Raw genomic sequence first — 13,666 nt, forward strand, 5'->3', positions numbered from 1 at the left:
CATCCATCCAGGCCCCAGCTGGGGCTGGGTCCCCTACACAGGGTGACCAGTTGGAGGCTGGTCTCTCCTCCCGTCAGCTTCCTTTAATTTGCATCAAAGCCTTTTCCTCCATTATTCCTGAATGTGCCGTCAGGTAGGATCTTCAACACTTTTGTACCCTAATCAGGTTAATTCCTCCAAATCTGGAAAGTATTCACAATTTTGGGTCACTAATTTCAGCAACTAATAGATACTAAGAACACATATCTCTAACTTTGTATCTTTATACCTGTTCAGTTCAGTTCAGTTCAGTTCAGTCGCTCAGTCATGTCTAACTCTGTGACCCCATGGACTGCAGCATGCCAGGCCTCCTTGTCCATCACCAACTCCCGGAGTTTACTCAAACTCATATCCATTGAGTTGGTGATTCCATCCAACCATCGCATTCTCTGTAGTCCCCTTCTCCTCCCGCCTTCAGTCTTTCCCAGCATCAGGCTCTTTTCAAATGAATCAGTTTTTCGCATCAGGTGGCCAAAGGGTTGGAGTTTCAGCTTCAGCATCAGTCCTTCCAAAGAACAATCAGGACTGATTTCCTTTAGGATGGACTGGGTGGATCTCCTTGCAGTCCAAGGGACTCTCGAGAGTCTTCTCCAACACCACAGTTCAAAAGCATCAATTCTTCAGCGCTCAGCTTTCTTTATAGTCCAACTCTCACATCCATACCTGACTACTGGAAAAACCATAGCTTTGACTGGGTGGACCTTTGTTGGCAAAGTAATGTCTCTGCTTTTTAATATGCTGTCAAGGTTGGTCATAACTTTTCTTCCAAGGAGCAGGCGTCTTTTCATTTCATGGCTGCAATCACCATCTGCAGTGATTTTGCAGCCCCCCAAAATAATGTCTGTCACTGTTTCCACTATTTCCCCATCTATTTGCCATGAAGCGATGGGACCAGATGCCATGATCTTCGTTTTCTGAATGTTGAGCTTTAAGTCAACTTTTTCACTCTCCACTTTCACTTTCATCAAGAGGCTTTTTAGTTCCTCTTCACTTTCTGCCATAAGGGTGGTGTCATCTGCATATCTTACTGATATTTCTCCTGGCAATCTTGATTCCAGCTGTGCTTCATCCATTCCAGCAGTTCTCATGATATACTCCGCATAGAAGTTAAATAAGCAGGGTGACAATATACGGCCTTGATATACTCCTTTCCCGATTTGGAACCAGTCTGTTGTTCCATATCCAGTTCTAACTGTTGCTTCTTGACTTTCATGCAGATTTCTCAGGATGCAGGTCAGGTAGTCTGATATTCCCATCTCTTAAAGAATTTTCCACAGTTTGTTGTGATCCACACAGTCAAAGGCTTTGAAATAGTCAATAAAGCAGAAGTAGATGTTTCTCTGGAACTCTCTTTCTTTTTTGACGATCCAACGGATGTTGGCAATTTGATCTCTGGTTCCTCTGTCTTTTCTAAATCCAGCTTAAGCATCTGGAAGTTCACAGTTCATGTACTATTGAAGCCTGGCTTGGAGAATTTTGAGCATCACTTTGCTAGCGTGTGAGATGAGTGCAACTGTGTGGTAGTTTGAGCATTCTTTGGTATTGCCTTTCTTTGGGACTGGAATGAAAACTGACCTTTTCCAGTCCTGTGGCCACTGTGGAGTTTTCCAAATTTGCTGGCATACTGAGTGCAGCACTTTCACAGCATCATCTTTTAGGATTTGAAACACCTCAACTGGAATCCTATCACCTCCACTAGCTTTGTTTGTAGTGATGCTTCCTAAGGCCCACTTGACTTCACATTCCAGGATGTCTGGCTCTAGGTGAGTAATCACACCATCGTGATTATCTGGGTTGTGAAGATCTTTTTTGTATAGTTCTTCTGTGTATTCTTGCTACCTCTTCTTAATATCTTCTGCTTCTGTTAGGTCCATATCATTTCTGTTCTTTATTGTGCTCAGCTTTGCATGAAATATTCCCTTGGTATCTCTAATTTTCTTGAAGAGATCTCTAGTCTTTCCCATTCCATTGTTTTGCTCTATTTCTTTGCATTGATCTGTATGTATATGTTTTTTTTTGAGTTAATAAATTTTTGTTGCTTATTATGATTTGTTAAAAATTAAAGTGTAGTTAATTTACAATGTTGTATTAGTTTCAGGTGCATCTATATGACAGCCCTCCAAGGGAAAAGTGCTACAAAGGAAAAGTAATTTGGTCAACTGAAAAAACTGGAGTATGATTGCTAAACGAGATAAAAATATTGCATCAGTGTTCAACTTAATGGAATTGGTAACTAAATCATGGTTATGGCCAAGAATATCCTTCTTCTTAAAAATACTCCCAAAAGTATTTAGAGATAAACAAGGTGTAACTTCCCCCTCAAACGGTTCAGAAAAGAACTATGTACATATGTTTATACACATATACAGATAATGATAAACAAGACACTTATACACACAGGAAATGTACACACACACACACACACACACACACTAGAGAGAGAGATAGAGAGAGAGAGGGATGGGGGGAAGAGAACAAACAAATGATAAAACAGTGTGCAAATCTGGCAAAAGGGAATTAACTGTTCTTCATGCACTTTTCATTTCTTTAACTTTTCTATGCATATTTGAAATTATTTCAAATAAAGGTTTAAAAAAAGCCTCCAAACTTCAACTTCGCCTTTGAAAGCCTATGTTATTTATTTTTGGATTTTCTATTGTATTTTGCTTTTCATCATCATCATCTGCTTTTATTTTGTTTTTACTAATTTTTATTGAAGTATAGTTGCTTTGGGGTTCACAGGTGGCTCAGTGGTATAGAATCCGCCTGCCGAGGCAGGAGATGTGGGTTCGATCCCTGAGTTGGGAAGATCCCCAGGAGAAGGAAATTGCAACTCATTCCAGTATTCTTGCCTGGGAAATCTCATGGATGGAGGAGCCTGGTCGGCCATAGACCGTGGGGTCGTGAAAGAGTCAGACAGGACCCAGCAACTAGACAACAACAATAGTTGCTTTACAATGGGAGTTTCTGTTTTAAGTCCCACCTTTCCAGTTTCTTGGGAAGGCAGAGACACCACAGTACGTGAACACGTCTCTGATTCTCCTTCAATCTGGAAACATATGAAATCACATGGAATACCACGCAAACGATGGGGAGGTAGATGTGTGTGTGTGTCACCCCATCTCTCTCTCCGATTTAAACTTCAGCACGCAGTCCCAGTGCCCACAGGGGTCAAGTCAGCATGTGAGTGAGTGAAGCAGGCCAGGCGTAAGAAGAGTCAACTACTAGAAATACAATAGAACCTTCTTGATTGTTTTTTACTGGGCTATGGGGAGCACAGAGTGTCATACAAACAGGTATGCTAACTGCAAATGGGATTTCCGAGTCAAACTGGAAAAAAAAAAAACAAACCAGAAATATTTAATAACATGTTTTCATCTCAAAACCCCTCAGACCTAGAGGATTCCAGGCTTCCAGCCCCCGGGACCGTGCGGGAATGTGGTTTTGTCACGTCGAGATGTGGAGTACGGAATCCCACTGGGAGTCTTTCAGCTGGGAGCAGTACTCAGTTTTACTCAGTTTCATAATGGAAAAGAGCTGTTCACAAATGTAGGTGCTCCCAAACATGGAGAGGATCTTGGCACAGTGCGTCTTGTACTTGGGGTAGCTGCCCCAGAGGTATTTATAGAATTCCGGTATTCCAACCTTGTCGTATTTGGTTTTCAGGACCGTGTTGCACTGCAGATCAATCACCTCCATCTGCAGGGCTTCCTGGACACTCTCGATCTTCGTGGAGAAAGGGGAGCTGAACAGGGTCAGTTCACTTTCATAGAGTTTGAAATCGGACAGCCTTTTCTGGAACTCCGTCTTCAGCTCCACGATTTTGGGAATGTAGTTCAGGCCGTCGCTTTCATTCCTGGAGACTGATTTCAGGGTGGGAAAGTGGGCCAGGTTATTCCTGGCCAGATGAGTCTCCCAGAGGCACAGTTTGGCCAGGAAGGCCCGAATCAAGTCATACATCTGCGTCACGATTTGGGAATGCCCTTGCAGGGAGATGTTCAACGTGTTCAAGTGCGTGGTCACGTCCACCAAGAAGGCCAAGTCTTTGATCCAGTCTTGAGAGCTCAGCTGAGGCAGGGGCTTGCCTCTGGAGGACATGAAGCAGTCAATCTCTTCCAAGGATTCAAAGAACCTCTTCAGCACCAGCCCACGGCTGAGCCACTTAATCTCCGTGTAGTACAGAAGGCTGCCATATTGGCAGTCCAGCTCATAGAGCAAAGTCGTGAACTCGCTGTGGTTCAGCCCGCGGGAGCAGATCCAGTTCACGGCGTTAACTACCACGCTCATGACGTGGTCCATCTTTAACTTCTGAGCGCAGAGCGATTCTGGGTGGATGATGCAACACACGGACTTCAGATCAGAGCCCTTGCAAACCATCGCCACCTTGGACTTGAGTTTCGGGACCAGCCCATCGTTGGCGTCTACCATGGCAGGGGTGCCAGTGGAGGCCACGCTGACTAGTTTCGACCAGTCGATATTAAACTTCTTCAGACTTTTCTCAACACGCAAAAAGATCTCGTTTCCAGACTTCGTACCCGTCATGGGCACCGTATCTAAAAGTTCTTCTGACACATCAAAATTCTCATCGACTCCCCGGATGAAGATGGCCAACTGGGTGGTATTGTTTATATCTGTGATCTCGTCAATGGCAATGGAATAAGCCACAAAAGACCTGATTTTTTCACGTAGCTTCTCCCACAGGTTCCCAGCCATGTCTTCCACGGGCTGGACGGCAGCGTTTTCCCTTGGACTCACCTTGGCGAACACTTGTTTTTGCTCGGGACACACGGTGTCTGAGGACCCTAAGAGATACTTTCTGAGTCCTTCCTTTAGCTCCTGGAGCTTCTCATCACGCATCTTCTCGGTGTACTGGTCATAGTGCTTGCTGTGGTTGGTTTGATAATGGCGTCTCAGGTTGTATTCTTTGGATACTGACATGCTCTGTTTGCATATTAAACAGGTAGGGATATTCTGCACTTCCATGAAGAAATAAGCTCTCTCCCACTTTTCTTGAAATACACGGCCCTCTTGATCTATCTTCCTTTTTCCCACTTTTGATAGAGACATGGAGACAAGAAAGAGTTCACTTTTCTCTTGACTGTTAGAAAAACATCAGCAAAAGCATGATGACAAATGCAGGGGACAAGATAGCGGGGGGCGTGGGTTAACTGGAGAGTAACCCAGCTATGCAGAGGTGGGGGGTGGGGCTGCGGACACTCAGGGCCAGCAGACTATTGCCAAGGGAGCATGGCCCCACGCTGGCTGGATCTTCAGATTTCTAAAGAAAACCTGGAAATGAATTTTTATGAAAAAGCCCCTGGTTTTTCCGTATCGGCCACTAATTCCCTTTTTTAAAAGGTTGATGAGTCAAATGAAAGATGTCTTTGGTGAGGGTCGCTTAGTGGCTATGTTTGTTCCACCTGGTTTAAATGAGAATGATTTGAGATTGTATCTGCATTTTAACATACTGGGCTTCCCTGATGATTCAGCATGTAAAGAATCTGCTTGCAATGCAGGAGACACAGAAGACTCAAGTTTGATCCCTGGGTCAGGAAGATCCCCTGGAGGAGGAAATGGCAGCCTACTCCAGCATTCTTGCCTGAAAAATCCCACAGAGGAGCCTGGCGGGCTACAGTCCAAAGAGTTGGACATATTTTTTTTAAATGGCTTTTCAAGAGAATTTGGAAATAACAGAGAAGGGGATGAGCACAGACGGCATGTGATTTACCTACTATGAGTCCCAAAAGACACTGGTGACAGCCACAGACCCTCACAGAACTTACGTGGTTTCAGTGTAAAGAAATGGGCCACAATGTACGTGAGCTTTACTTCAAGAAAACACGGGTATAAAAATTCACTTTAAGGAAATGCAGACAGAGACGGTCAATTCAGTAGTTGCCTGGGGCTGGGGGTGGGGATGGGAAATGACTAGAAATGGGCAGGAGGAATCTTTGGGGGATGATGGAAATGTTCCAAGATTAGATTATGGTGACAGTTGTGCAACTCTGTAACTTTACTGAGAAAGATCACTGGACTGTGTACGGTTTGCACAAGTCAATGTTATGGTATGTAAATTATGCCACAATAAACCTCTTAAAAAGGTACAAAGCTATTTAGCAACCAGATGAATTTAGGAAGAATAACTGTGCATTTCAAGAGAAGAGTTTTGCTTCCAAAAATTAAAAAAAAAAAATTTTTTTTTTTGAGATGGACCATTTTTAAAGTCTTTATTGAATTTGTTACAAGATTGCTTCTGTTTTAGGTTTCGACCTTTTTGGCCCTGAGGCATGTGGGATATCTTAGCTCCCTGACCAGGGATCAAACCTGCACCCCCAGCACTGGAGGTGAAGTTTTAACCACTGGATTTCCAAGGAAGTTCAGAGCTTCCAAAATTTAAGTGAGGAGGTTCTCTAGTGATTCAAACTTTTGGAACCATCCCTACATTTTCTACTTTTTTTTTTTCTTTCTAGAGATACCTTATTTTTTTAAATTTACATTGAAATATAGTTGACTTACAGTGTTGTTGTGTTAGCTTCAGGTATTATACACATATGTTCTTTTTTAGACTCTTTTCCATTATAGGTTAATGCAAGATGGTATAGTTCCCTGTGCTGCTATACAGCAGGTCTTTGACAGTCACATTGTCCGCTTTAATATCCAAGAGGATTCTGACTTGCTTGCAAGGATTCTAGGGGAGACATGAAAAAGATTTGGACTTTCCCAGTGGTCTAGTGGTTAAGACGAGCTTCTACTGCATGAGGCGTGGGTTTGATCCCTGACTGGGGAACTAAGATCCCACATACCAAGTGGTGTGGCCAAAAAAAAAAAGTTTTAAATTAAAATGAAATTTAACAAGCAAAAAGGCCAGAACCTTGTTCCATCAGAATAGAAGTCAGCCTCAGCACTGACTGGAGCGGGTTCTGGGAGCCCTGCTGTGCCAGGCAGGAGCCGTGTTGGTTCTAACCATGGGGATGTCAGTGGTTAGAGATCCTGGAGGTGGGGCTGGCGTGGCCAGGCAGGTCCTAGTTACCAACTAAGGTGGAGCAGCAGGAGTTCAGTATTATGAGCACCTTCCTCCGCCATAAAGGACTCTTGAATAAAAGCGTGGTGTGCCATCACACAGAGCAAGCTCCGCCAAACTAATATGAGAAAAAAATGGCCTGGCTAAGAAAACACAAGCAACAAAATTAACGTGCTTTATAAGCAGCAGGAAAAATGAACATAGAGACTGACGTGTTTTGGGACTTGTCGCTGGTGGTCCAGTAGCTAGGATTCCAAGCTCCCAATGCAGAGGGCCCCGAGTTCGATCCCTGGTCGGGGAACTAGGTCCCACATGCTGTAACTAAAGATCCTGCATGCCACAACTAAGAACCAGAGCAGCTAAATAAATAAGGAAAAAGTGGCATGCTTTGCACTGAGACTCAAGGCTCAGGAAGGAAGGACCCCATGGTGAGTGCCCCCGAAGACAGCTCACACCTCATATCGAGGGCTGGAACCATCTTCTCACCCCCAGAATACTCACCATTGCTGAGCTCGAGACCTGGAAGTGGTCTGAAGAGAAAAATAGACATTGGTGAGTGCAACAAAGGGCACTTTTCCTGTCTTGTCCATTTAGTTCTATTTGACAAACTTTTGTGACGTCAGCTATCAGCTAAAGTAAGACTGGTTTCCCAACGATTACCAAGAAATGGGAGCTAATACACACAGTTCCCAGAAGCGGAAGCCAATGAACTGGGACTTCCCCGGTGGTCCAGTGGTTAAGACTTTGAGCTCCCAATGCAGGGGGCCAGGGTTTGATTCCTGGTCAGGGAACTAGAGCCCACATGCTGAAACCTGAAGTTCCCGCCTGCTGCAATGAAGGTCCCACATGCTGAAACTAAGACCCAGAGCAGTCAAATAGATAAATTCAATATTTTTTTAAAAGAACACCGTGAGCTGAGTATGAGGGGCAGTATCACATAGCACTTGACTGACTTGACCGCTGGGACCCACCGCCCACCTTCTGGGGTGAGAATCCCAGTGCCCCCCGACTTGTCCACCTCGAGGAAGTTAGGATCTGCAGCTCATTCTCCTGACCCGGCAGGGAACCCTCCTGTACCTGATGACTGTGAATTTGATAAAGTCTGCGGCATCCAGGATTCTTCTCATGGAGCTGATTTCTAGGTAGCCAGGGGCTTTGAAGACCACCCCCGGGGGCATGCCGTCGATCACCACGCAGCCAGGGTTGAAGGTGATCTTCCGGTAGGGAACTTTCACAGGGAAATCCACGCCAACGGCTTCACCTGCGGTGAGAGGGGCATAAAGCCAGTTCAATTTGTTACTTGCTTCTCCCAAACCGAGCTTTACCTTTAAGGTCAAGCTTTCAAAATTATTCACGTCAAGTGAAAACAATGGTGATCAGCCATTGTTTTATTTTCCAGGTGTGCTAGGATGCAAGAGTGATTTTAGTGATTTTTGAAATTGGGAATGGGTAGGATAGCAGACTCGGTTTCACTATGCATGAAATAGGGATTATCTACCTAAAAAGGTTTTCTGAGGATTAGGTGATTCCTCACATGTCAAACGCTAAAAACAATACTCAGCCATGGGAAGAAGTTGGTAAGTCAAAGATGGCTATGGTAGTTATTTTTTAAATTGAGATAAAATTGACATATAACATTATATTAGTTTTGGGTATACAACATAATGATTTGATAAAGATAGCTTTTTAAAACAATTTTTTATTGAAGTATAATCAATTTATAATGTGTTAATTTCTGTTGTACAGCAAAGTGATTCAGATATATATATATATATATATATATATATATATATATATATATATATATAAAACACACACACACATTTTCTTTTTAAAATATTCTTTTCCACTACGGTTTATCATAGGATATTGACTTTATTTTTCTGTGCTATACAATATGACCTTGCTGTTTATCCATCCTATTTATAAACGCTTACATCTGCTAACCCCAACTTCCCGCTCCATCCCTCCCTCAGCCTCCTCCTCCTTGGCAACCACCAGTGTGTTCTCTATGTCCATGATTCTGTTTCACAGATAGGCTCATTTGTGTCCTATTTTAGATTCCACAGAAAGTGATATCATATAGTATTTGTCTTTCTCTTTATGACTTACTTCACTTAGCATGACAATCTCTAGTTGGAGCCATGTTGCTGCAAATGGCATTATTTCATTCTTTTTTGTGGCTGAGCAGCATTCCATCAGACACAGGTACTAGGTCTTCCTTATCCGTTCATCTGTCGATGGACATTTAGACTGTTTCCATGTCTTGGCTACTGTGAGTACTGCTGCTACGAACATAGGGGTGCACGTATCTTTCTGAATTATAGTTTTGTCTGGATATATGCCAGGAAATGGAAATGCTGGATCATATGGTGGTTCTGTTTTTAGTTTTCAAAGGAATCCCTATATTATCCCCCACAGTGGCTGCACCAACTTATTCCCACCAACAGTGTAGAAGGGTTCTCTTTTCTCCACAGCCTCTCCAGCATTTATTATTTGCAGATTTCTTTAATGATGGCCATTCTGACTGGTGTGAGGTGGTACCTCATTGTGATTTTGAGTTGCATATCTCTAATAATTAATAATGTTGAGCATCTCTTCATGTGCCTATTGGCCAAAAGCTAGCTATTATTATTATTATGTTATTAGTGTTTCCGTGTAAAAACACACACTAATTTTGATCACAGCTCCTTAAGAGAAAGATCAATTTCTTAATCAGTTAGAAAGAAATATTTCAAATATATATTCAAAACTCTGAATATGCAACAACATAAAAACATACCAAATTTTCGGCTAAAAAGGTCATTGACTTGCTCTCTTAGTTGTTTTATTTTTTCAAGGCTTGATAATCTTTCCTTCTCATTATCTACAAAAAATTACAAAAAAAAGTTAATGTATTTGGCCCCAACCCCATAAGGCCATTGGAGATAACCCCCATTAGCTCATGAGAAAGTACTTTACCTGGCTTATCAATTTACGTTTAGCAAAAAGTAAGCATTTTGTAAATTCGTAAATTTAAGGCATTAGAGATGTCTTTCCTTAGTTGACAGGTTGAACTTAGTAAAGAAATAGCCCCAAGAGATTAACCCATGTCACAAAATGGTTAAAATTTAACAAAATGAAAAACACAGTCTAAATTATGACAAAATCAGATAGAATTCTATACCTGGGACTGTCACCTGAACGATGTTAAGGTCTTCAACACCTGCTGCAGAATTTGTAATATTGGATGAACTGCTGTTTCCTTAAACAGAAATTGAAATTTAGAAGTTATAGAAAATCGGACTACTTCTGCTCTAAAAGTATCAAACTGCCATTCTGATCAGAAGGCCCAAGGAGGGAATTCCCGGTGACCTAGCGATTGTGACTCAGGCCCAGGTTCAATGCCAGATGGGGAACTAAGATTCTGCAAGCAGCACAGTGTGGCCAAAAAAAAAAAAAAAAGAAGGAAAGCAAGCCAGACTAAATTTTTAAAACTCCAGAGAATATTTAGCTGTGGAATCACAAGCTGGCTTGGCATTAACTGACGTTTGAGTCCATGTCAAAGGGGAAAGGACACTACGGCTTTTACTTAGTTTGTAGCCCCTGATACTTCACAGTCAGTCTAAATTGGTTTCAAAAGAAGAATGATTAAAAATATATTTCCTGGGACTTCCCTAGCAGTCCAGTGGTTAAGACCCCAAGCCCCCAATGCAGGGGGCACAGGTTCATACCCTGGTTGAGGAATTAAGATCCTGCATGCCACTTGGCCAAAGGAAAAGAAAAAAAAATCCTTTATCGTTATTCTCATTTTAAGGAGGGGTGAGGAGAGGAAGACATAAGAGTGCGTACAAGAGAGCACTTGAGAAGCAGACGACCCATGAGACATCATGTAACAAGACAGTCAAGGAAAAGCTCAGATGGGGCTAAGTAGTAAAAGTGCAGCTGATATTATCACAGTCTGGTCTAATGACAGACACTACGCTCCCTTAAGTTCTATGTGAGAAATGAAATGAGCCTATCTAGTCCTTTCTGCGGAGAAGGCGCTGGCACCCCACTCCAGTACTCTTGCCTGGAAAATCCCATGGACGGAGGAGCCTGGTGGGCTGCAGTCCATGGGGTCGCTAACAGTCAGACATGACTGAGCGACTTCACTTTCACTTTTCACTTTCATGCACTGGAGAAGGAAATGGCAACCCACTCCAGTGTTCTTGCCTGGAGAATCCCAGGGACGGCGGAGCCTGGTGGGCTGCCGTCTATGGTGTCGCAGAGTCAGACACGACTGAAGCGACTTAGCAGCAGCAGCAGCAGTCCTTTCTGAGGGACGCAGAGCTCAGTCCCTGTGTTCTGAACGATCAACTATTTGGATATCTGAGATTCTACATTGGAGAGCAAGACCTCAGAAGGACATAAGGAGCCACACCACACTGCTCCTCCCTCCCCTGGTCATACACACACACACACACACACCGATTTCACTCTTTTCCCTGGAGCAGTCCTTTGAGGAAAAAGGAAAACTATACTTAGCAGTGTGAATTCGGCAAGGTTTTTGGCAACCAACCTTCAATTTTCACCTCAGCTTCAGGGTCCTCACTCGTTTCTGAAGGGACAAGTTGAGTAGAATCTTGAAAAAAAAATTTCTAAAATGACATTCGTTGTTACATATTCTCATGTTCCAATATTTTACTGCTCTTCTGCCCCCAAAGTTGCTTATCCCGGCATTTTAAATGCATTTCATATTTAATAAACAGAGGTATAAACACAAAGGTAATTTTAATTTTAGAAACTTTCAGGGAGCAAATGATACAAAGTTACCCACAGTAAGGAACACAGAATATTCTCTTTGAGCTAACGGAATTCATGTGGCAACAGTGTTTTCTGGTTGTTGTTGGGAATTATTGAGATTTTTCAAAAGCTATTCACTCCTCTCTTATCCTGCCAGCAGCCCCCCGGTGATTCAAGGTCTATCATTACTTGGACTCATAGTTGAGTTCTCTGCTGGATAAGAATTATGACATGTACATCAAGTTGGCATCACCAGACTCAATGGAAACGAGTCTGTGCAAGCTCCAGGAGATGGTGAAGGACAGGGAAGCCTGGCGTGCTGCAGTTCACGGGGCTGCAAAGAGTTGGACACAACTGAGCGACCGAACAACAACATACAAGTTCTACATACAGACAAGAGCCTGGCTAGATTATCTCACCCAACGGGCTCATTTTAGAAAGATCTGTCACTTCTTACGTTAATTAATTGTTAGTAAGAGAAGAAAGACTAGAACTCAAGACCGTTTTGATTTTGAACTGTCGTCATATAAGATAGGGAAAAATGGATGAAGGTGCACTGGGCTGCGTGCACTGTTCTTGCAGCTTCTTGTCAATCTGTTGCTGTTCAGTTGCTAAGCTGTGTCGGACTCTTTGCGACCCCATGGATTGTAGCCCGCCAGGCTCCTCTGTCCATGGGATTTCCCGGGCAAGAATACTGGAGTGAGTTGCCATTTCCTTCTCCAGGGGATCTTCCTGACCCAGGGATCGAACTATAACTACTTTAAAATAAAAAGGTTTCAGGGAGTTTTCTGGTGGCCTAGTGGTTAGGATTCCGGGCTTTCACTACCATGGCATGGGTTTTAATCCCTGGCTAGGGAATTGAAATCTGGTAGGCCGTATGGTTTGGTCAATAAAGAAAGAATGAAAAGACTGGCATAAAATAGAAAGCTTTTAAAAATCAAACAAGGGGCTCCCCTGGCAGTCCAGTGGTTAAGACTTCACCTTCCAGTGCAGGGGGTTCAGGTTTGATCTCTGGTCGGGGAGCTGAGATCCCACAATGCCTCGGGGCCAAAAACCCAAAACATGAAACAGAAGCAGTATTGTAACGAATTCAATAAAGACTTTAAAATATGGTTCATATCCAAAAGGTCTTTTAAGAAAATTTATTCTCTGCAAAATACTGTAAACTGAAAAGAGAGAGAATGCCTCAGTTTTCTAACCTTCCATTGGTAATTCCATTTCTATTACTTCAGTGCCTGCAGAAGAATGACGGCTCTCTGAAAGGAAAGCAAACAATATATTAAATAGGCAGAAACACATATTTTTAAAAAAGACATCATTTGAAACTAAGGCAAAGAATTCAAGACCCACATAGGAATACCCACGAAATATTTATAGACTCCTTGAAATCGAATTCATATAAATTATCCTTTCTTTATGTTTTTTTTCCCTTAACCTACCTTTGCTTTGGAAAAACTTAAAACATAGAAAAGCAGAGAGAAGGCGAAATGAGGCCATTTGTCCATCCTCCAGCATCAAGTCATCGACTCAGGTCATTCTTTCTGAGCCCCTCCCCACCCACCCCCCCACACCCCCCGCCACCAGTTGTTGTTCAGTCACTCAGTTGTGTCAGATTCTTTGCAACCCCATGGACTGCAGCACACCAGGCTTCCCTGCCTTTCATTGTCTCCCTGAGTTTGCTCAAACTCATGTCCATTGAGTTGGTGATGCCATCCAACCATGTGGTCCTGTGTCATCCCCTTCTCCTGCCATCAGTCTTTTCTAGCATCAGGGTCTTTTCCAATGTGTCAGCTCTTTGCATCAGGTGGCCAAAGTACTGGAGCTTCAGCTTCAGCATCAGTC

At 43.0% G+C, this 13,666-nt stretch overlaps 1 protein-coding gene across 2 annotated transcripts in view; it reads right to left on the reverse strand.

Moving 5' to 3' along the window:
* Positions 1-3,305: 3,305 nt before the first annotated feature.
* LOC128062301 (general transcription factor II-I repeat domain-containing protein 2) overlaps positions 3,306-13,666 on the reverse strand; it is a 47,768-nt gene continuing 37,407 nt past the window's right edge. For both annotated transcript variants that reach the window (XM_052654747.1, XM_052654738.1), the window contains 7 exons: positions 13,024-13,080; positions 11,601-11,663; positions 10,227-10,304; positions 9,843-9,926; positions 8,138-8,321; positions 7,562-7,590; positions 3,306-5,090 (listed from right to left, as the gene is read on the reverse strand). In XM_052654747.1, the coding sequence (XP_052510707.1) occupies positions 3,487-5,090; positions 7,562-7,590; positions 8,138-8,321; positions 9,843-9,926; positions 10,227-10,304; positions 11,601-11,663; positions 13,024-13,080 (2,099 nt within the window). In that variant the 3' untranslated portion in view covers positions 3,306-3,486. The remainder of the gene's footprint in view (positions 5,091-7,561; positions 7,591-8,137; positions 8,322-9,842; positions 9,927-10,226; positions 10,305-11,600; positions 11,664-13,023; positions 13,081-13,666) is intronic.

This window comes from Budorcas taxicolor, chromosome 2, assembly GCF_023091745.1.
Source record: "Budorcas taxicolor isolate Tak-1 chromosome 2, Takin1.1, whole genome shotgun sequence".
Taxonomy (NCBI): domain Eukaryota; kingdom Metazoa; phylum Chordata; class Mammalia; order Artiodactyla; family Bovidae; genus Budorcas; species Budorcas taxicolor.